The sequence below is a fragment of the Caloenas nicobarica genome, chromosome Z (genome assembly GCF_036013445.1).
Source record: "Caloenas nicobarica isolate bCalNic1 chromosome Z, bCalNic1.hap1, whole genome shotgun sequence".
Taxonomy (NCBI): Eukaryota; Metazoa; Chordata; class Aves; order Columbiformes; family Columbidae; genus Caloenas; species Caloenas nicobarica.
The window spans coordinates 42,911,727-42,935,591 of NC_088284.1; the positions used below are offsets into that span (position 1 = coordinate 42,911,727).

At 43.4% G+C, this 23,865-nt stretch overlaps 1 protein-coding gene across 1 annotated transcript in view; it reads right to left on the reverse strand.

Moving 5' to 3' along the window:
* Nucleotides 1-3,015: 3,015 nt before the first annotated feature.
* PCGF3 (polycomb group ring finger 3) overlaps nt 3,016-23,865 on the reverse strand; it is a 99,866-nt gene continuing 79,016 nt past the window's right edge. The window contains exon 12 of the mRNA XM_065655586.1: nt 3,016-3,093. Within this exon, the coding sequence (XP_065511658.1) occupies nt 3,082-3,093 (12 nt within the window). The 3' untranslated portion in view covers nt 3,016-3,081. The remainder of the gene's footprint in view (nt 3,094-23,865) is intronic.

Sequence of the window (23,865 nt, forward strand, 5' to 3'; positions counted from 1 at the left end):
AGCAAGTCAAGCTACTAAAATTCTGATCAGGACTGGTCCCTGGCTAATCGAACTTGTCTGCACTAGAGTAATTAAAATGGGATAATCAGAACACTTTCTATCCATGCGTAAGATATGTCCTGTGTTCTGGGAGAGGCTTGTCCCAAGAGCTGTTATAACTGATCAGTTGTAATTCTTCTTTGCATGGAAGAACTTTTTACTTAGGTCACCCAAGCTGCCCTGCCTGTAGTGCCAGGCTTGAAATTTCTCCCAGCATGCCCATGTTACAGGACTGAAGCTGTAAATATGAAAGACGAGTATGGAAAGGGGAAATAAGAATGACTTTGCAGGCAAGGGCACCCAACCAAGCAATGCTGATTTCAGTGTTTATGTTCAGAAGGTGGTAAAGAAGGTGTATTCTCCAGCAGCAGCTAAAGCATCATCTCTTAGCATTGTAATGTTTTCTGGCCTCTCACAAGTAACATTCATGCAAATCATGGGAACACAAGTTCTTTGTCAGCATAGCATCTTGCCTACACTGTGAATGGTCACCCCCAGGAAGTTATATTTGAAAACTAATGATGCCTGCCCCCTCTGAAGGCTAGCTGTAGTTTCTTACTGGGATACACTTTCCCACTGCAGACAAACACTGTTCTCCCCAAGGCATGACGTGACCTGCCAGCTATATCCATGATCTCTGTTCCAGTTTGGCCCCTTGAATCTGTAATCCTCCGTGTCATGCCTTCTACATTCACAGTGCCCTGAAGGCAGAGAGACAGCACCTAGAAGAGAAACTTCCTCTCCACTCCTCACAGCATGAGGCATGATAAGGGCATGGGCAAACTGGGGATGCTGAATAAAGATGCAAATCTAGGCAAACTTTTCTGAAAGAAAAGGGGGAAGAGAAAAGGAAAATGGAGAAAATAATTAAAAGAAAAATATGAAAGGCAGCAGCAGAGACATTATCCTTCACTAAGCCAAATGCACAACAGGTAACTCTGCGAGCCCAGGAAACACACTCACCCTACCACATCAGAGAAACCATCTCCCAAGACAAATGACAGCCATGGCATGTTGGTCACACCTTTAAGTCTTCTAGAAGTCTTATTGAGTTCAACAATGGCTGTTGGCAGCTCCAAACTGTAGTGAGATAAGCTGCTGATGATAAGCACAAGTCTTCCCATGTATGTGAGCTTTGCCACCAGAATAAGCACAACAAGCACTTCAAGGAAGTCACATATCTCAAAGTGAGAATGGGAAAGGAGGTTAAGTCATAACAATAAAAAATATATTTCTGGAGTGTGTCAGTGGCATTTCAAGTTCTCTGGATCTTTTTGCATTCAAAATCATGGTTTTGTTGCCAACAGTCTCAGTAAGCAAAACATATGATTTTTCAATCACTCACTGTAAAGCACAAAGAACTATTTAAAGGCATTTGACAATAAATTACTAGGAGAGTTAGATCTGTGTTGTCACTTTTCAGACTGGTTTCTCACATCAATAAGCTAGCCTAGAGACCTGTTTTTCATCTCATTATTATTGAAAGGAGTTCAAATCAAATGAAGCTATCAGAAATCAGAGTTGGTTCCCCAAATTAAAATTATCAGTAGAAGTGTTAAATTGCAGTGCTTGATTACATTGTATAATCATTTCAGATTGTATAACTGATGCACTATTAAGGGACAGAACTGGTGAAATGCCAAGAATAACACATTAACTGAGAACAGGTACCAGGCGCTGAATGCAGAATAGTTGTAACCAAGAGCTGCAGCTGTGGATCTCTCATTTGGTGGAGAGGTTTCTACACATCATACAGTAATTTGGATCAAATGTCTTTTTCAACAACAGATACATATGCAAATTCCTTCAAATCCTACCAATTCTTCATATGATTTTAACCAAGAGATTTGAGGTCTTGTCCGTTTTTCTCTGGTGCTCTTTTCCACTGATTCATTTATATACTACTTTGTCACAGAGGCACCTCAAAAGTCAGTTTTAGACAGACAACAAGTTCCAAAACAGGCTGTATTCTAGCTGGAAAAGTGTAGCCCATAAACTGACTAGTGTTTCTATAAACTAGGGTTTATACAATTATTTAGCACTCTGGCAACATAAAATACAGATTCGGATATCAGTTGAGGAGATTATTGGGGTACGACAACATAAGAATAATGAGCATCCACAATATGCACGCATTCACTCACAAGAAACAAAACAAGAGGCCTCTCGCTCGTGGCTACTCAGAAGAAATAATCACTCACCCAGGTTAGGCAAGGGCTCACACTTGCTTGGGTTAGGCAAGGATTCCTTCAAGGATATATCCAGTAGAGAAAAATAACCACTCACCCAAACAAGGAGGTGAGGCACTCTCCATCCCAGAAAGTCTCCTTAGACAGCTTCCCAGTCTAAGGAGAGGGCTCCAGCTGGCAGACCTGCTGCTCTGAGAAGATCACTCAAAGGGGGTCTTCATTGCAGATCCTGTTTTATAGGCTGGTCAGATCTGGCTGTGGGCATTACAACATGGTCCAGAAGCTCCTCAGTTTCTCTGGGCACCTCCTTTGTTGAGGACCCTGTCAATCGACTGAGGGTCCCACTCCTCCTAACCCCCCAGCTAGGTGGAGGTGAAGACACACTGCCCTGCGATAGGGGATGTCACAGCTACGAAGTAAAATTAGTAATACCATGGGCAAAGCCCAAATTCTACTTTGTAAGAGTCTTTAGTTTGTAACAAAACCAAAATTCGCTATTGTCAATATTATAATTATCACTAATAATGCTAACAAGGGATATTTTGCAGTTTCAGATTTGACCTGTGCAGACATTTCTTTTAGTTCATTTTGGGCTATAATAGTTTTCAGTAAAGATTAGTGTAACAGCTAACTAGGAATAAAAGCATTTTGTAACTGCAGTTATACCTTCTGAAGTCACTAAGATCAATGGTGAGAAAATTGTGAAGTGGTAGGTCTACTTGTTATGACCTGTTCTGCTTCTTATCTGGTGCTTTCTTCACTCTTGAATAGTGAATCCAGGCAGGTTGCTCTTCAATCTTGATTGCAGTAAAGGCTACCAGCAACACCTGGAATGGTCGATTCCACTTCTCTTCTAAAGGTGGACCTGAAAAAGTGCTAACATAAATTTAATCTCTTGGCTTGAAGGAAAATACTTAAGTTTTCCTTGACTCAAGGCTTAACTCTAATTCTGAGCAGCCCTAAAGGTAGTGCTTGTTTTTACTTCAAATTAGCTTTTTGACAAATTTTATTTAACTGCTGTTTGATTATATGATTCTTTTTCTTTTCTACCTGCCCACTTGCTTAAGGCTTGTAGGGAGTATGCAACTACCAATCAATCTCTAATGTTTCGCTGACTTGCAGTACTACCTGTGCAACAAAATGGCCCTCTGTCAGAGGACATCACAGTAGGCACCCCAAATCAGGGTATGATTTCATTTAACAAAGCCTTAGTTACTTTTCTGACTTTACTAGTTTGGCAGGGGAATGCTTTTGGCCAACCTGAGAAGGTATCTCTTAATACCAGCAAATACCAATTTTCCCCTTTTCTAGGGAGTTTGGAGAAATCTATTTGCCAATATTGTCCTAGTACATTTCCCTTTTCTAATTGTTCTTATTTGTAACCTATTTACAGTATTAAGATTGTTTTCCAGACATACTTCACATTGCTGGGTCACTTGTTTCTAAATAGTATATAAATTCACTCTTACCTTTTAATCAAATCTTGGTATGGAGCATCAGCTCCCCAATGAGTTTTGTTGTGTTCTAATACAGTTTTCCATAACATACTGCAAGGCATAGTTTACTGATGTCGGTTTGAGAAGACAGCCCTCCAGGATCAGAGACATCACTTTCATATCTGCCTCTATCATTTCAACAGCTCGTCTCGCAGTGTAATCTGCCAATTTATTTCCAATTTCCTGATCAGTGTTTTCCTTTTGATGCTCCTTGAAATGCACGATGGCAACTTTTCTAGTAACAGCACAGCTTCCAACAATTGGAGTATCATGTTTAATCTGTTTTCCTTGTGCTGTTAATAAACTTCATTCCTTTCAAATGGATCCATAGACATGCACCACTCTAAAAGCGTACTTTGAATCAGTCTAAATATTAATCTCCTTCTCTTTGGATAATTTTAAAGCTCATGTGAGCACAGCTTTCTGGGTGGAAGTCCTAGGAGGCAAAGGTTTAGCTTTGATTACCTTATGGTTAGTTGTCACCACAAACCCAGCTTTACATGCTCCTTGCTTTACAAAGCTGCTTCAGTCAGTGAACCAGGAGTCTTCAGCATCTTCCAATGGCTGTTCCTTTAAATCTGGCCTGCTGCAGTAAACAGCTTCTATTGTTTCCAAGCAATCGTGAACCACAGGCTCTGAAACAGATCCAGTGAGGAAAGAAGCTGGATTGACAATGTTAGCAGTGACAATATTTACATCGTCTTGTTCTACTAACATCATCTGGTATTTCAGGAATCTCAAGGGGGATAACCAATAGTTACACTTAGGCTCCAGTATGGTTGTGACTGTACGGAACACTAACACAGCCGTTTTCTGTCCCATAGTGAACTTGTGAGCTTCCTGTGTATTGAGTACAACCGCTGCTGCAGCTTGAAGACAGCCAGGTCAGCTTTTGCTCACTTCATCTCATTGCTTAGAGAAGCAGGCCACTGCTCACTTATAGGGTCCTAATTGCTGTGCTAGGACACCCAGAGCAATGCCTAACCTTTCATATGAGAATAACCAAAATGGTTTGGTAACATCTGGGAGGCCCAGGGCCAGAGCCCTCATCAGTTCCTTTTTAAGCTGTGAAAAAGCTGTCCTGGCTTCTCCTTTCCAATTCAACTTGGAAGTGTTCTCTTTTAACAGTTCATACAAAGGCTTTACTAAAAGTTCATGATTATAAATCCAAAGTCTGCACGAACCTGTCATTCCAACAAATGTCTGGAGCTCTCTTACCATTGCAGGTTCTGGTGTCTAGCAAATAGCTTCTTTTTGCTCTGTCCCCAGCTCTCGCTGTCCTCTGGAGATATCAAATCCCAGATAAATTACTTGATGCCATATCAGTTGGGCTTTCTGTTGGGAAACTCGATGTCCACTTAATTCCAGAAAATTAGTAAATTTACAGTCCACTGCAGACGATCTTCTTTGGGGGTTTTTTTGTGGCTATAAGGAGATAACGAAGTCCCATTTCCTGGAAGAGCTTCCTGGGCTTCAAGTTCTTGTTCATGTGGTAACACTATCTAGGTTAAATGGGTCGTTCTCCCAGTATTGGGATTTTCCCACACAAAAGCAAAAGCTTCTGACTCTCTTTGGCTAATGCAAGACAGAAAAAGCTGTCTTTCAAATCCAACACAGTAAACCATTTGTGATTATCTCACAATTTAGTTAACAATGTGCAAGGGCTAGCTACTACTGGGTGTAAATCTTCAGTAATTTTGTTTATTGCTCTCAAGTATTGCACTAACCTATAGCTTTTACCATCTGTTTTTTTACCGACAGGACTGGAGTGTTAACTTCCAACTTACATTCTATCAGCAGCCCAAATTGCAAAAAGTTACTGATTATTTCTTTTATCCCTTCTCTTTCCTCTAATTTCAGACGATATTGTTTGATTTTGATTGCTCCAGCTGTAAGTTTCAGATTAATTTTCACTGGTTCTGCATTCTTTGATTTACCAGAAACTCTTGAAGCCCATACCCCTGGAAATACATGATCCAATATTTCCTGAGGTATTTGGCTTTGCTTGTCAGTTTGAATCATTGCCAAATTTAAAATCTCAACTTTTTATCTTGAATTTCACTTTGTTTGAATATTACTATTGCTTTCAATTGTTTTAATAGCTCTTGTCTTAGTAACAGTTATGGAGACTCAGGCATAAGAACTTACGAATTCCAATTTGTTTTCTCAATTTATATTTGATTGGCTATAAAAAGAAAGCTTTCTCGTGCTGGCCAGTAGCTCCCACTACTGTTACAAAATCTTTATCTAATGATATCAATTCCTGATTCAAAACTGAATAAGTTGCTCCACTAACAATTAATAACTCAATTTATTTTCCCTGTTTTTCTCTTCACTCTCCAAAGCTTCATCATCTGCCACCTCGGAAGGCAAAGGCACATAATCTTCAATTCTACCCCCGCACCATGAGGGCACGTAATCTTCTATCCTATCCTCTCCTCTCATCAGGGGAATTTTCTGTCTTATTCTACATGCTGAACAACATCGTTTCAGCTTCCCCTGTACTTTGTTCCGCTCCTTTTCCGATGTTAAAACAGAAGGATCCGTTGGTGTCAAATTAATACCACATTCTTCCTGCCACTCTGAGTGATTTTGCAAAATGAAAAATATATCAGCATACGTAACTTGACTCCATTTTCCTTCTCTTTTCAAGAATAACATTAAAGTACCATAGCTCAAAGTTTCATTAAGAGCCCACTTTTATTCCTCATTTAATTTATACAATGGCCACTGATTATAATATTTCATCAAGGTTTCTCTATTCACATTATCACCAGGTGGTTCCCCAATCTCGTTCGTGTGAGCTAAATACACCCTAACGGGCTCTCAGCACTATTATACCGTCCTCCCATTATGCTTTATACAGAACAACACAGCTAATCTTATAACAAATTCAAACTAGGAGTATTAATACATATATCTATACTCCACAGATAATACTAAAAGCTACCCACAATATACAATCCTCACAATTTGTACTCCAAGTTTATCCCACTAAGTTATAAGAGTATGTAGAAGGAGAGAGCACCTACTCTTTAAGGGGTACCTGATCAGGGATATTTTCGGTGCAAAAAATGATAATAAGAAAAGACAGAAGCCATAAACAAGAACATCCAGAAACACAAATTTGACCAACAAATTATAAGAGAGACGGTAACAAGAACCAAACCTGGTCAGTCACGAATTGGTAAAGGTATGTGGAATGTGGGAATGTCTATTTCAGTGAGATATGTTGGCTGAGAAACTTGTCAAATGGGATGATAAGGAAAAGAGGGAAGCAAAAAGTGAAATACACAGAGAAAATATACCTGAAAGACAAACATTATGGAGACAAAGATAAGGAACAAACCAGGTCAGTCACACTAGCTAATGGGTTATCAACAAACTGCAGGCAAACTTGGAACTTTTTAACAGATAAGGATGCGAACCTGAGGGTCCGGGATGTTGGAGCGTGTCTATGGGACTACACCAGCCAAGGAGGCAATGTGCAGGGGAAGAGGAGCAGGAAGGAACAAAAAGGTGGGGTAGACAGACAAAAGGTACAAAAGGGACCAGTTGCCTGTAAACTGTGGCCAGCCAGTAGGTTTGTTTGGTTGAGCCCTGAGCCTGATCACTGCAGTCTGTCCTGTCTGTTCTTAACTACCTCTCTGCATAATCTCACTCTCTATCCTGTGTGTACGAGTGCTGCAAGAGCTCAGTGCCAACGGCTGGGCAACTGATGTGAGAGGAGTGGGTGTCAGATGTGGGGTGTCTGACACACTGAAGCAAGTGGGGGGATCTTAGTGCCAGCAACTGGAGCCAGGGAGGTCCTTAACATCTAGACATGGGGGCAAGAATGGTGTGTGTGTCCCCAAAACCAGCTGCAGGGGGGATCAGAGTGACAGAGGGGCTCAGTGCTGGCAGCTGGACCTGGACCATGGGTCACAATGTGTGCCTTGTGCTGGCAGCTGAAGTCAGTTTAATCTAATTACTATTCAGTTAGAATGTATCTGGCAAAAAAGCAGCACAGTGGAGATTTTTGCATGCCAAAGTAAAAATTGCTAATTGACTGACCATCTAAAACAGTTTGAAGGATAGCCTAAAATCAAAAGGAAACAAGAAACTAGAAGATGTCTAGGAGATGGCCTCGATGGAGAAGGACTTTCTCAGCCATGCAGGGACAGGATAGGATCCAGGGCAAAGGAAAGGCCAAGGACAGATGCATTACTGAGTGGGCTATGGATGCTTGCAGGATGGATTCAGCCAGGCTGCAGGAGAAAAAGGGAATGAGAAAAGTCAAAACTCAAAGATGCATTAAAGAATCACATTGCAAGCCAATCTACAACCCATCATTCAATTTCGACAACAAAATCTGGATAACAGCCACCTGGTGAAAGACATGGAGGCTGGCCAGTCTATAAGCATTAGCTTATCACTGATGCAAAGAAAAAAAAGAAAAAAGCAAATCCATCACCAAACAAAAAGATTTCCCAGGTGTATTATCATGGGTGAGGAGGTTTGCATTGAAAGAAAAGGCACTGCTTCCACAATACACAGCTAAAACCAATGCAGATTGTTCCCAGACAGAAGGGAACGATGCAAGGTGTGCTGTATAGCATGGAGAATACAGGACTTCATGCAGAGAGAAGATGACTGATGTGGCCTGGGGAATTCATCTCTCCTTCCAGCCTGTCTCAGCTAAGTGCATCACTTTTCTTCATATATCAATGAGGTACCAGGTAGTGTCCAAGGTATCGGTTATTCATGTAGCTTCCCCTGACTGTACACTCCTGTAGGACTAGATCTAGGCTGGAGATTATTTGGTCCTGGCCTTGTAGAACCAGCTTTTAAGATTTACATTTCCTCCTGTCTTACTGCCCTCTCCCATCTGCTACAAAACCCAAACCTGACTTTTCCTCCTGTTTCCAGTGGCTTAGATCCAGAAGCATCTCCTTTTAGCTAGCCATTGCTATTCCCTGTCTAAGGCATTTCTTACACCTTTCACATACTCTCATCAGGCTACAGTTAAGATGCCACAGGAGACAAAAAAACCAAACAAAAATCCAAATTATTCCATGTAAATCTTCTCTGCTGGACTTTTAAAATTCAATTTGCCCAGGTCTAAACTGTGAATAGTTCTACAGCTCTCCAGTTTATTTCATTTTGATGCACTGTGAGATCTGTATACTACAAGACAAGTTCAAAAAGTCTGCTGTGTTGGTTGTAAAGATTGCCATGTGTACAGTACATTCACTGCCAACAAAATAAGAAGGAACAGCCAGTGGCACTATCTGAGATGACAAAATGGATCATTGTTAGAGACATCTCAAATTAGCATTTTTATGAATTTTGTGGAAAGAAAGTATCAACTTTTTCTTACATTCACAGATGACATTTCTGACCACCGGGTGAACAGTCTTTCCTGTCCAGGCTGGCGGGACCAAGGCAGGAATGAACACACAGTTCAAAGGGAACAGCCTGCAAAGCAGCAGGTGAGGTCTTCCTCTGAAAGAGTGCAAGACAGAGAGAGAGGTGACTTCCAGAAGCATCAGGTGCTGGTAGCTGCTAACAACTGGGGCCCACAAAGCTCAAAAAAAAGAAACCTGTGGTTAGGAGACTGCCATAAGTTTTCACATGTTGCAACACAGTGCACAGTCAGTGTACCTCTGGGCAGAAGGTGACAGTAGTAACCGCATTGTATCTACACAGATCCCATGGGACTCCGCCGAAAGCATGCACCCCATTTTGTCTCATTGCTGGCAGTCAGTGACAGAAAAGCCAGAAGGATCCATTTAGAGTTGAAAGTAATGAACTGTGACATGGTTATAGCACAAGTGAACAGGGAGTACAGTGGTCTACAACAGGTATCTAAAGTATTAATTACCTCATAGGAAGGAGGAAGTACTCAGAGCGGCACAAAGAAATGAAAAAAAAAAAAAGAGAGAAAAAAGATCCAGGAATAGATTCAGGTTGTTATTGGGAACTTCACATTGTCAGTACAAAGTGTGGGAGCCAATTTTAATTAGAAGGGGCAGACTATGCAGAGATATCAGACACTCCAATAGACACTGGAAATTCATTACAGTTAACTGTTATGCCTTAAGCAAGCAGAGAACTAGAAGGTTAACTTATCATATCTTACATCTACAGTCCTTGTCATCCCAAGCCTTTGCTGTCTGTTAGATCACCAAGAGAAATCCACTGAGATTTCCACTCAGTGGAATTACAGCAAATAGTGGCTTGGCAAAAGTTTGTAACTATATCATAAAACTTGGCAAGACTTTAACAAGAAAACTCACAAGATATTACTCTTATGTGCTCACAATAAAGTCAGAAAAAGAGAAAGAGAGATGGAGGAAAAAGAGATAGCTTAAGATATAAGAAGAAAGGTAAGATCTCACCACTCCATTGTTCCAGCTTGTGGTGGGTGCGAAACTTGGTTAACGCCACGCGGCACACACATATACACAGAAACACACACAAAAAAACCACTGACACAAACAATAACACACAAGTATCCCAAGTGAGGAGGTTTTATAACCCAGTCTATTTGCATGCAAGATATGAGAGGGCAGCTCCTCTCCTCCCTCTGTTCACTATTTGTGCTAATTAAGAAATTGGTTCCAGAAGCAAGTCGGTGGTCAAAAAATTAGAGGAATGGTCGCACTGCTGACCAGAAGTGTGTTGTTTTGTCCATTCAGAGTAGCTGGTGGTTCTTGATTTATCCTAGCAGTTGATTGTCTGCTAGATGACCCGTCCTGGCCATCCCAGTTAAGTGGGAATGAGGACTGAGACCTGGGTAGGCTTCATGGAAGAAACACTGTTAATTGTCTTTATCTCAAAAAATTTTGCCTTTGTTTTGCAGGGCATTGAGGTGAAAACATAGAGTGTCTGTGTTTGCAACACCTATGGTTTCCTGTCCAAAGTTGCAAAAAACAGCTGTTTAAGGCATAACCTGTACTGTTAATGAGTCTTTTGTTTTGAAAAGGATAGGGGTTGCTTCAAGGCTGTCACACTATTGTCACCCTCATCAAGCTCTAGACAATCAAAAACCTCTCTAATGTAGAGGGCTACCCCACTTCCTCTCCTTCCTTGCCTATCCCTGCATCAACAGAGGTTGGCAGTTCACTTGATGGTGACTGAAACAATAGCATGGCAACTGGCTTCTACTCACAGAATCACAGAATCACAGAATCACAGAATCACAGAATGTTAGGGATTGGAAGGGACCTCGAAAGATCATCTAGTCCAATCCCCCTGCCAGAGCAGGAACACCTGGGTGAGGTTACACAGGAAGGCGTCCAGGCGGGTTTTGAATGTCTCCAGAGAAGGAGAATCCACAACCTCCCTGGGCAGCCTGTTCCAGTGTTCCGTCACCCTCACTGAGAAGAAGTTTCTTCTCAAATTTAAGTGGAACCTCTTGTGTTCCAGCTTGAACCCATTACCCCTTGTCTTACTGTTGGTTGTCACCGAGAAGAGCCTGGCTCCATCCTCGTGACACCCACCCTTTATATATTTATAAACATTGATGAGGTCACCCCTCAGTCTCCTCTTCTCCAAGATAAAGAGACCCAGCTCCCTCAGCCTTTCCTCATAAGGGAGATGCTCCACTCCCTTAATCATCTTTGTGGCCCTGCGCTGGACTCTCTCCAGCAGTTCCCTGTCCTTCTTGAACTGAGGGGCCCAGAACTGGACACAATATTCCAGATGAGGTCTCACCAGGGCAGAGTAGAGGGGAAGGAGAACCTCTCTCAACCTACTAACCACCCCCCTTCTAATACACCCCAGGATGCCATTGGCCTTCTTGGCCACAAGGGCACAGTGCTGGCTCGTGCTCATCCTGCTGTCCACCAGGACCCCCAGGTCCCTTTCCCCTACACTGCTCTCTAATAGGTCATTCCCCAACCTGTACTGGAACCTGGGGTTGTTCCTGCCCAGATGCAAGACTCTACATTTTCCCTTGTTATATTTCATTAAATTTTTCCCTGCACAACTCTCTAGCCTGTCCAGATCTCGCTGGATGGCAGCACAGCCCTCTGGCGTGTCAGCCACTCCTCCCAGCTTGGTGTCATCAGCAAACTTGCTGATAGTACACTCAATTCCCTCATCCAAGTCATTGATGAATATATTGAACAGTATTGGTCCCAGAACTGACCCTTGAGGCACTCCACTAGATACAGGCCTCCAACCAGACTCTGCCCCATTGATCACGACTCTCTGGCTTCTCTCCTTCAGCCAGTTTGCAGTCCACCTCACTACCCGATCATCCAGTCCACACTTCCTCAGTTTTGCCGTGAGGATGCTGTGGGAGACGGTGTCAAATGCTTTGCTGAAGTCAAGGTAGACCACATCCACTGCTCTGCCATCGTCAATCCACCTTGTTACGTCTTCATAAAAGGCTATGAGGTTGGTCAAACACAACTTCCCCTTGGTGAAGCCATGTTGACTGTCCCTGATGACCCTCTTATCCTTGATATGTCTTAAGATGGCACCAAGGATAAGGTGTTCCATCACTTTCCCAGGGATGGAGGTGAGGCTGACCGGTCTATAGTTGCCCGGGTCCTCCTTCTTGCCCTTTTTGAAGACCGGAGTGACATTTGCTTTCCTCCAGTCCTCAGGCACCTCTCCCGTTTCCCACGACTTGGCAAAGATGATGGAGAGCGGTCCAGCAATGACTTCAGCCAGCTCCCTCAGCACCCGCGGGTGCATCCCATCTGGACCCATGGATTTATGGATGTCCAGATTGCTTAACTGGTCCCTAACCCAGTCCTCATCAACTGAGGCAAACTCCTCCATTGCCCTGCCTTCCTCTGGGGCCTCAGGGGTATGGGGCTCCTCAGGACAGCCTCCGGCAGAGTAGACAGAGACAAAGAAGGCATTCAGTAATTCTGCCTTCTCTGTATCTTCTGTCACCAGGGCACCCACTCCGTTCATCAGTGGGCCTACATTGCCTCTGGTGTTAGTTTTATCTGCCATGTATTTGAAGAAGCTCTTCCTGTTGTCCTTGACCCCTCTCACAAGGTTTAACTCTAAGGAGGCCTTAGCTTTCCTAGTTGCCTCCCTACATCCTCTGACAACAGCCTTATATTCTTCCCAAGTGGCCAGCCCCTCCTTCCATGATTTGTAAACCCTCCTCTTCCACTTGAGTTTGCCCAGCAGTTCCCTGTTTAACCACGCAGGTCTCCTGGCTCCCCTCCTTGACTTCCTGCGCATCGGGATGCACTGATCTTGAGTTTGGTAGAAGCAGTCCCTGAAAGTTAACCAACTATCTTGGGCCCCTTTACCTTCAAGCAGCCTTGCCCACGGGATTTCCTCCAGCAATTGTTTGAAAAGGCCAAAGTCGGCCCTGCTGAAGTCCAGGGTTGCAATTCTGCTCGGTATTCTGCTCCCACCACAGGAGATTCTGAACTCCACCATCTCATGGTCACTGCAACCAAGGCAGCCCCCCACCTTTACTGCTTCAACCAGACCCTCCTTGTTAGCGAGGACGAGATCCAGCAGCGCACCTCTCCTAGTCAGCTCCTCCACCATTTGCGTCAGAAAGTTATCGTCAATGCACTGGAGGAACCTCCTAGACTGAGGCTGGCTGGCTGAGTAGTCCTTCCAGCAAACATCAGGGTAGTTAAAGTCCCCCATAACAACCAGAGCCTGTGACTGTGAGGCCACGCTCAGCTGCCCGTAGAAGGCCTCATCAACATCCTCACTCTGGTCTGGTGGCCTGTAATAGACTCCCACAACAGTGTCACCCCTGCCAGCCTGCCCCTTAATTCTCACCCACAGACTCTCAACTTGCTCCTCAACCACACCTGGACAGTACTCTATGCATTGTAGTTGCTCTCTCACATAAAGAGCAACTCCACCACCACGCTTGGCCGGCCTGTCTTTCCTGAAAAGGACATAGCCATCCATGACCACATTCCAGTCATGTGAGCTGTCCCACCATGTCTCTGTTAATGCCACCAGATCATAATCTCCTGACCGAACGCAGGTTTCTAACTCCTCCTGCTTATTCCCCATGCTGCGCGCATTGGTGTACAGGCACTTCAGGGAGCGAGCCGAGTACACCGATTTCACCCTAGGGGCCTGAGGGGCCTCCCGGTCTTTATGGATTCCAGCATGCTGCCCCACTGATGCAAGCCCAGCTACAACCCCATCCCCCTTCGAATCTAGTTTAAAGCCCTCCAAATGAGCCCTGCTAATTCCTGTCCCAGCATCTTTTTACCCCTGTGGGATAAACCTTTCCCACATATCACTGACCGGACTGGTGTCTTATAAAACCAGCCGTTATCAAAGAACCCAAAGCCCTGCCTGTAGCACCAGTCCCGAAGCCAATCATTTACGGACTCAATTTTTCTATTCCGTCCCACATCATCATCCAAAAATGGAAGGAGGGAAGAGAAGATAACTTGAGCCCCAGACTCTTTCACCATTTGTCCCAAGGCCTTGAAGTCTTTCTTCATTCCCCTCAGACTACGGGATGCCGCTTCCTCCCCATCTGTCTGGAAGATCAGTAGGGGGTAATAGTCCGTTGGGCGCACCAGTTTGGGGAGCGCCCTGGCGATGTCCCTGATCCGAGCTCCAGGTAGGCTACAAACTTCCCGATGCTGAGGGTCAGCTCTGCATATCGGGCCCTCCGTCCTTCTCAGAAGGGAATTGCCTACCACAATTACCCTTCTTTCTTTTTTATCGGAGGCAGTCTTGAGGCATGGAGTCAATCGCCTCTTCCTATGTGATCTTGTAGGTGGCCCTTGCACCACGTCCCCACCTACATCTTCTTCAATATCCAGGGCCTCAAACCTATTACGGAGGGGCACCCGGGGGTGCACTACTCATAGTGGTTTTCCCAGGATTGCTGCTATGAAAACAGCCCAAACTTCCAGAAGGCTTCTAAAGACAAAGCTTATTGCTAGAAACAGCTCTGCATTGATGCAGAACCAGATTTTCTATGCTTCTTTCATCTTAATTCATAATTTCATTATACAAGGTTTCAAAAAATTAAGTACATCTAAATACAGAATTTCAAAATGCATCCAGAAATAGAAGAGCAAGTTCACAATTAGCACAGTCCTTAATGTAGTTTCCTAAAGCCCAAAGCAATTAAGTTGCAAAGCACCATAATTTACATAAACAAACAAAAACAAGGGTGGGCGTAGAAAAGTTTTCTTCAGAAACAAAATAGATATTGACAAACAGGTCTAATACAGGACTGTACAAGCAGCCACAGCACGGATAACTGTAACTGGGTTGGCTGAGATAGGGTTAAAATCTACATAGCTGACACAGAACTAGCCAAATGGGGTATTCTATACCACATAAGGTCATGCTGAGTTAAAAAAGCGGGGGAGTGTAGCTTCTCTTTCTCTTGCTCTCCCTGCTGGGAGCAGGGCAGTCAGAGAAGCTCCTGGTTCTCTCTGGACCATGCGCTTTGGTGGTTTTGTATTTCAGGCATGAGCTGCAGTTTGGGGTGGGGGGGCAGTTTTGGCATAGGCTGCAGCCGGGGTGGTGGGAGGTTTTGGAGCAGGCTGTGACAAGTTCCCTTGATGCTTCAGAGCTTGGGCGGGCTGCCGTGGCAGGGGGTAGTTGCGCTATGTGTCCATCGCTTTGCAGGTTCTTCTATTATTGTTGTTACTGTTGTTTGTTTTACTTCTTTGTTCCATTAAACTGTTCTTATCCTAGCCGATGAGTTTTGCTTCTGTTTTCTGATTCTCTTCCCCATCCCACTGGGGAAGTGAAGGAGGGGTGAGCGAGTGACATGTGGTTTTAGCTGCCAGCTCATGGGGGTCTGGAGCTAAACTACTACAATAATATTGCTTAGTGATTCTGGCTGCTGCCTACGTAGATTTGGTTTCCTTCCAGATGGGATAGCAGTTGAGAAAGAGAGGCTGGAAAAGGATGGACTGTTTCTATCAGAAATTCCCACTTCTGGCACAACAGCTAAAATATGCCAAGAGTTAGAAGACAGCTAAGAAAAATATCTTCCACATCAGTGTCTGGTCACAGAAAGAGCACCAAAGAATCAAGATGCAAAATGGGAACTTCACCCCCACATTTAAGTGACAGCCTGGGACTACACCCCTGAAACTTCTGCAGGAATGTTACAAATCTCAGCATTTACACACTTTGCTGGACAGCAAATCGCTAGAATGAAAGGGTGCTCCCAGGAATCCTACAAATTCCAGCCCTCCCCCCTACCCACTGCCATGGTAAGAAGTGTCTTGGCCCCCCCATAAGAGAAGGGGAGTAGAAATCACTCTCTGAAGGCCTCTCTGAGGAGTAACAGCCCTTAACTTCATTGCGAGACGTTACCCTGCACCCTCATTGAGTATCTCCTCAACTACTCAGCGTTGTGGCTGCTCAAGACAATGGGACCAGTTAATCTTAAAGCTCTCTCACAGCCTTTTGTCCATGCTGTCTAATCTGAGTGTGCAGGGGTCAGTCCTGGCCCCAATGGCCAAAGTTTTCCTATGAACAACTGGTCTTTCAGGATCTGGAGAGAACATGCCAGTCCTCCAGACTGTTTTTCACCTAACTGCCTGATGGTTAGGGGCTCTGAGGCTTCCAGCTTACTTCAGCCAGGCTGCTGAAAACCAGGAGAAATTTGCCTCAAAAGTATATTCGTAGGCTGTGAGAGAAATGCATCATTTCCCCCTTTCATAAGAGTGAAAAGTATGCGGAAATGTCACAAACAATATACCCACAGAAGAGAAATCCCTCTTTCAACCAGTTCACCTCTGAAGCTCATCAGCATTCTGGTGTACTTGCTGCCAGTTTAGACAAAACAAGCACAGCCAGAGGATTGTTTAAGGAGACCTCAGCCAGTCAATCTCTAAATAAACAAAACCTGCCCTGCCTGAGCAGTGCATTCACAATTTACTCCTAAGTCTGAGGAGCAACATGGGAACCTCAGTGCCAAATGTTACTGGGGGCACCCAAGAGCTGGTCCCAAAGCAGAGTTTGCCTGGTAACTCACTTCTCTGGAAGACAGCTAGCATTTAAAAAGCTAGAGCCATTTGGGATCTGGATGCAGGTGGCTCCCTCACAGCTCTTCACACATCAACACCTGCATACACCCTCTCAGAGAAGCAACTGGGTCCTGGCTGACATTAATAGGCACAAATTTCCATCCTGTTCCTGGCACTGCCATCTGCTGAGTGAAAGTACCATGTCAGCACATGCCAACCCACCAAAAGGGTTCAAGAAAAACCAGAGTGCCAGTACGGATCTTTTAATCCTTTGAATTATTCTCTTCCCCCTGTGCACTGAATGGAAGTTATTGTAAAAAAATAATGCTCTGAAATGCTACAAAAGGTCAAAATAATTTAAAAGTAAATCATAGATTTAGAACAAAGCTGGTCTGTTTATGGACTGACATCTCTGGCAGGATGCATCGCTATGGAATTCACAGTTGTACTGGCCATGGCCACAAGTGAAGACATATATTTTGGAGTTTTATCTTCAAACACTTCCCAAATGTTAAAACATCGAAAAAAGCAAATCTTCTGGTCAGGCCTGTATCTCCTTAGTGCATTGTTAGTGCAAATCCAGTGGCAAAAGAACTGACCTTCTCCTTGAAAGCAGTTTGGCTCCTCGTGAGAGGTTGCATTTCTGCCAACATAAGCAGATGGACATTGCTGTAGGATTTGATTTGCCATTGGCATGGATTGTGTAAATTTTTATATCTACTACAATGTTTAAGCAGTTCTGCTGAGGCAGTTGTATTTGAGCCTTTACCTCCATCCTGCAAGATTTCACACATTTGCTGTGGCAGCTTGAAAGATGCTCAACTGCACCTTCTATCAACAAATCAGATGCATTCATACTTGATGCCTATGGACCTTCCCTTGTCAGTGTGGATTAGAACCTTTTTAACCTAAACGTACCAGGGTTGAGAAGATTCATAGCCCTCAAAGGACTGAGTATCTACGGTTTCAAATCTGACCTCCTTGGCAGTGCACTACTTTCAGGTAGTTACCTACCTGCAACCTATATATGGAAATTTTTGTGGGGCACAAATCATGTAAGAGGCTACTAAGCCTTTCACTACCTTTAAACCATGGTTTTTAAACCATGGTAGGATTTCATATAGTCTACCCTCCTGCTGTACTGGCTAATTTGAATTATTTGGGAATTTTGCTTTGCATTTAACCACAAGACTTGGGATTGTATAAAGTTTTATTTCAACTACTAGTACCACATGCTGGTTTGATTGGATTTTTTAAACTTCTAAGATTTATCTATCTTATTTTGGACTGAAATTTTCTGTGATTTTTTTTCATTCCCAAGGTGGTCTGAGAAAAGAAATCTGATCATGGTTGTTTCTGAATTCTGCTTCCATGTAAGCGATACCATTTCTTCACATTTTGACTGCGAACTGATAATTCAATATCTAAAACATTACATACTCTTTACATTTCTCCTATATGCTGAGACGGCTCCACTAAATGTTAGAGGTTATATAAAGGGAATTCACTTAATGAACATGCATTTCAATATTTGCAATTGGCAAATTTGCTAAACTTCACCAGTATCAACTATCCATACGCTGACTCTAACAACAACACCTCCATATCAAAATGTCTGTGTTGCTCTTTAATATCCAGCTCTCTCTGACTGTAGATTCTGTGGTCCTTAGGATACACTGGAAAGTTCATAACAGCTCGCATAGGAAAATCTGGGCACTTACAGCTCCATGCATATGAAAAGCCTCGGCTATGAATGCTTATGATTCACCAGCTGAAGAGAGACTTTACAGGATCCTATATCTATTAATTTTAGGGAATTTCTATCCAAAACTCTTCTCTGCATTACTTTCTTAAATACAGGGTTAAAAATCAGGAAATGCATCATTGGATGAGAAAGATTGGGATTAAATCAACATGTCTACACCACATCTACAACTTTCTTTACTCGTTGCCTCAAAATCTGACAAGACTCTTCATAAAACAGAGGTTTCACAGTCCTGAGGCTACTGAGTTAAACAAAAACTCTGTTCTAATGTCTTTGAAACAGAAACTGTGCCTTCATACATAATAAAAAAAAAATAATAAAAAAAAGAACAAAGCCACAAGCCAGAGCTTCTTTTTTCCACTCCAGTGTAAAAGAAAGTCAATAGTAGCTGTGAGATTCACATCGGAAAGATCAGCTTATTCAGATATGAGCACAGCTCTCTGACACCCTGAGGAAGTCTGTGCTGTCCGTAGGAGCAGGTCAGCCTGGACCGAGGGCAAGAAAAGTCCACCACAGAGTAGTCAGCAGTGACATGAGCCGTTGATTTCTGATAAATTGAAGACTCGGTGGAAGCAGGGGAAAGGGATTCAGATAGTTTTGTTATTTGCTATAGTTGAGGAACCTGTTTTTAAATTCCTCTCTGTGCAGCAAAACTCAAGAAGATTTCCCTTTTTTTCTAGATTTCTTTGTTCTGCAAAATGCATTTTTCTGCTTGAGAGGTTTTTCTTCTCACAGCAGAATGGGGATACATTCCTTAGGAGAAATGACTTGGTGTATTTATATACACCAAGCAATAGACAATACAATTATGTTTACCAGAGTACTCTAAATTGCTGAGTGACACATATTGGGATTTCTGTTGCACATTGAAGTCACAAAGCAGAGGCCAGACCTTTGCAGCAAACACAAGCAGCTTTAGTATTGTTCTGTAAGGCACCTGATGACATGCAGATCTCACAGTTGGCCTGCTACCACAGCATCCATGGACAAGGCCATACAGAAACCCAACAGCAGCTTGAGCCTGGGAACCAGGAGAGCACATGAGGTGTCAGACTTTGAGAAGGTACCCTGTCCTTCACAAGACTGCGCTAAATTGCAGAGGTAAGGAACTGGGATACACCTTGCTCAACTGTGCATGGGAGCTAGAGACAAAAATACTGGTCATATAATGTATACCAAACCAGGACCATCCACTCTCAAAGGTTTGACTGCTTAGAAGAACATTTTACATTATAGATCCAGATTCTCATCTTTCGTCACTTTACTGGTACAAGCATTGACAATTCATAAAATCATAGAATCATAGAATGTCTTCAGTTAGAAGGGACCCACAGGGATTACCAACTCCAACTCCTGTCCCTGCATATGACAACCCCAAAATTCACACCATGTGTATGAGGGCGTTGTTCAAATGCTTCTTAAATAGTCAGGCTTGGCCCAATGACTACCTACCTGGAGAGTCTGATCCAGTGCTCCATCACTCTCTGGGTGAAGAATCTTTTCCTAATATCCAACCTAAACCTCCCCTGGCACATCTTCCTGCCATTGTCTCAGGTCCTATCGTTGGTCACCAGAAAGAAGAGACCAGCATCTGCCCCTCTGTAAGACACTGAGAGGGTAATGTCTCAAACATTGTGGCAAAACCAGTTCTGCAACATCCAGCCACAGGAGATGGGACATCCCTAGAAGCAGGAGATGGGAAACTGTGATAAGGTGAATTAAGATTTACATGTCAACGACAAGCTAAGAGCCACAGACAAAGGCCAACTGGCTGATACAGGAGGTGGGAGACATGTTGAAGGACACATAGCTTCGTGTTCTGATAGGCCCAGCATGACACTAAGGGAGAAGACCCTGGACCCTTCAAGGTGGCCCAAGAGCCTTCAGAACTCTTCCATCTTTCACAATCACTGCCCAGCGACACCTGCGCAAAAGACCAAAGATTATGCAAGCAGGCAATCCAGGGGACTATGAAAAGCCCACTTCTACAAGCACTGACAGTGCACCCACCAACCTGAGGACAACTCTGCTCACAAGGCTCACCACAGGACCTGAACCAGACACCACAGGACAATGCACACTGCTGGACCGAAGACTACAAACCCCATCCTACACACTGTGAAGCCATAAATGTGGTGAAATCTCTATCTCTTTCTTACCAATATTTCTAATCCTTTGCTTTCCTTTTTATAAGTAAGATAGTAACGTAAGGTTTACAGCCCCACATGTGCCAGCAAACTTTTTATGTTTACCAGTTAAACCTAGATAATGTAATTCCTTCTGCCAACAAATCATTTGCCAATTGGGCCAAGCTGCAAAATAAAAGTCTTTCATTTATGGACCTCAGGTATTGTGTATACTCTTTTCCAATCAACGGGACTGATGAATCTTAGTCACCTCTCCCCCCACACACACCTCTAGGCAGGATGTGACAACATGGCACAAGGCAGACCCATCCAAAACATAAAATTCAGGGAAAAAAAATAATTTAAAAAAATCATTGCCAATGATGGGCGTGAGATGGAATCTCCTCAGATCCTGATGACTGGTACAGGTCTAAAGGAAGACCAATGGCAGATGAATGGATAATTGCATCAACTAGCCAAAGGGTAAGTACTAAAGAACTAGTCCTGTGGAGTCAGTCAGCCAAAGACAAGGGTTGGAATGAGCAGAGGATCCCAGAGAAGGATAAATACACCCCCCAAAAAAGTCATCAGCCTGCAGCCTGTAGTAAAAGCTCCATTTCTGCCATGATTCCCATAAAAGCTTCTTAAGAAAATAGGTTTATAATTGTCTTTGTTTTAAAAATGTTTGTAACTCGATTTTGGTAGCAAATTCACTTTTTGTTTTGAAATGTGTGTGTGCAGAGGCTGATGGTTTCTTTTTTCCTATTTTCAGTCCACAGTTTATTTTTAGATCTAACCTATTTTTAGATCTAACCTCTTGTTCTGAGCTGTGAGGGGAAAAAAATACAGCAGTGAAAATTCCCACAGAGCAGAAAAAAAAGATGTTGCAGAACACCAGTTCTTGAGGAAGACACAGACTGACCTCAGCCCTTCCTCAGGCCCCCACAAGACAATCTGTCTAACTTCGCCTGTGGCACTATTTTAGCACCTTCTCCTTCCCCAGACTGCTACAGCCCTGCCCTTTAGAAGACTTCCTCCCTGACACACTATTTCTGTCTGTTCCCAAGATCACTTCAGGTTGCTGCAATGTGCAAAAGCCCCATAGCAGGCAGGTCAGCTCAAACATTGCCTATCTAAGATCACCATCATTGCATAGATCATTGGAGACTGGCACAGTACATTAGAAAATGTGATTGTTTAGAAAACACTGTAACATTGAAACATCCCTTAGTGACATAGGGAAAGAGGGAAATATTTCACGGAAAGAAGACCAAATAAAGAAACGTGCTTTACACAAAACCCATTTAAGTGCTTCTGTGTACAACTGATGTCACTGCTGATAAAGTAAGCTGTTTATATTACAAAGGGGGGGAAAAAAGCAGATTTCCACAAACTGGAGTTTAGCTTGATTCCAGGATAATATCATGGACACAAGAAGTTTCTCATTTTTGCTTCCTTAGTCTCTCATTTCAAAAAACGTTTTTCATAAAGAGAGTGATGCCTCTTAGTTTACATTGCAACAGGCACTTACAAATTTTTCAGGGCAACAGATGTTGGCACTAGAAAGCTAGACTGCATTGTTTAAATATTTGAATATGCATAACTGCTCTAAATTGCAACCTGCTTTGTCATGTTCAAACCCAGAAACTGCATCAAAAGCCACTTATTGTTACATGGTTAAGAAACTCCAGTGGCTGTGAAGCACTTACCTAGCATAGTTTGAAAGAAGCAACACTGGCTAGGGGCGGAAAAAAGCATGCACCACACATGGGTTGTGATTAGGCAAGTCCTTTCACTTGGAAGAACAGCAACTTTCACACTCTCAGCTCTTTCACAAAGTTGCTGCCCAGATGATAAGGTCAGTGAACTCATTTCTGCCTTTGCACACACCACCTTAAAGCCTTTATAAGCACAGGGGCTTGGCAGTGCAGCAAATGCTGATTGTAAGCTGCATATCTTTCCTCTAACACCTTAACTGGGAAACAGCTGCATGAGTGGAGTAACCTATTGCTCTCCCTCCTCTCTAAAAGATCCCACACAGTCCTCACAGGCAATCAGCATGGGAAGCTATCTTCTAAAGGGCAGCTCCCAGGGAATGCAATCTTAAAAGAACAAAAACCTGCAGAGAAGCAGCATCCCTTTTCTTGTTATTGAGCACCCTAAGATGCCAAATTCCACAGCTGTGCTGCCAGAACAGAAAAACAATCAACTAAGCCATCTTTTAACTGAGGAAAATTCTGCCAGAGGAGACAAATTGAAGAAAAGTGTTTGCAAACACTGTTTTTCTAGCAGAGGGACATCTATGTCTCCAGTCATGTTCTCAACACAAATTTTTCCCATTGATACATATGTCACAATACAGAAAGGACCGTGATTGAAGGTAATTGGTCACTAAGGTCAGAATTAAGGCGCAACCGAGGTCAAACAGCAGGGAGATACCAAAACTTTATTACAACATTTAACTCAATCTAAAAGAAGGGGAGAGCAAGAGAGAGAGCCACCACTATGGATTCAGCAACATCTCCCACGACCATTGTCCTCTAACCGTGGAGAGTGGTGGAGGGCAGGGCAGTCTCACTTGTGAGATGCCTGTCATCAGTTTTCATGGTCTTTGCCTCTGTGAGGATCTTCACCTGTTGCTACGTCTGCACTCTTCATGAGACGACGTTACACTGCGCATGGGCAGAGCAGCCAGTAGCTCAGGTAGCTGTTCCCGCCATGACCGCACCACACGTTGCTGCTGTCCACGCAACACTGCACTATACGTGCCACTCTTCCAGCGCATGCACTAAGCAGGGGATAGGGCTCCAAGTTGCCAGGAGCATTCCCTCCTGCTTTGGGGCAGATGCCTTTTGTCCTTGTTACATTGTATCAGAAAGCAGGGACTGCTGCCCTTTCCAAGGAGTCCAATGTCTATCAACTTAACTCTTGAGAAGTCCATCAGAACATTACAACATATATAGCTGAAAAGATTTTTTTTTTCAAACAGTTCTCCAACTATTTTTTTCCAAGTGCGGTAAGACATGGGACGGCCCAAAATAGCAACATCTTTCTCCACTGGTGAACTCCTACTCCATAACAGTCTTGTACAGATGCAAGTTTTGCCCCTTCTTTGGCTCCTATGGTTTCAAAGGTTTCCCATTTCCATTTGATTAAAGCATGGAAGAGGATAGAGGGATTTTTTTTCCTGAGTATTAGATGGTGCATCTTTGAAAGGACTTCATAATCCTCTTCTCCCAATTTACAGAATGCACTTGCTGGTGCATGCACCACAGCAGTTTTTCTTTATAATCTGTTTTCAACTCTGCA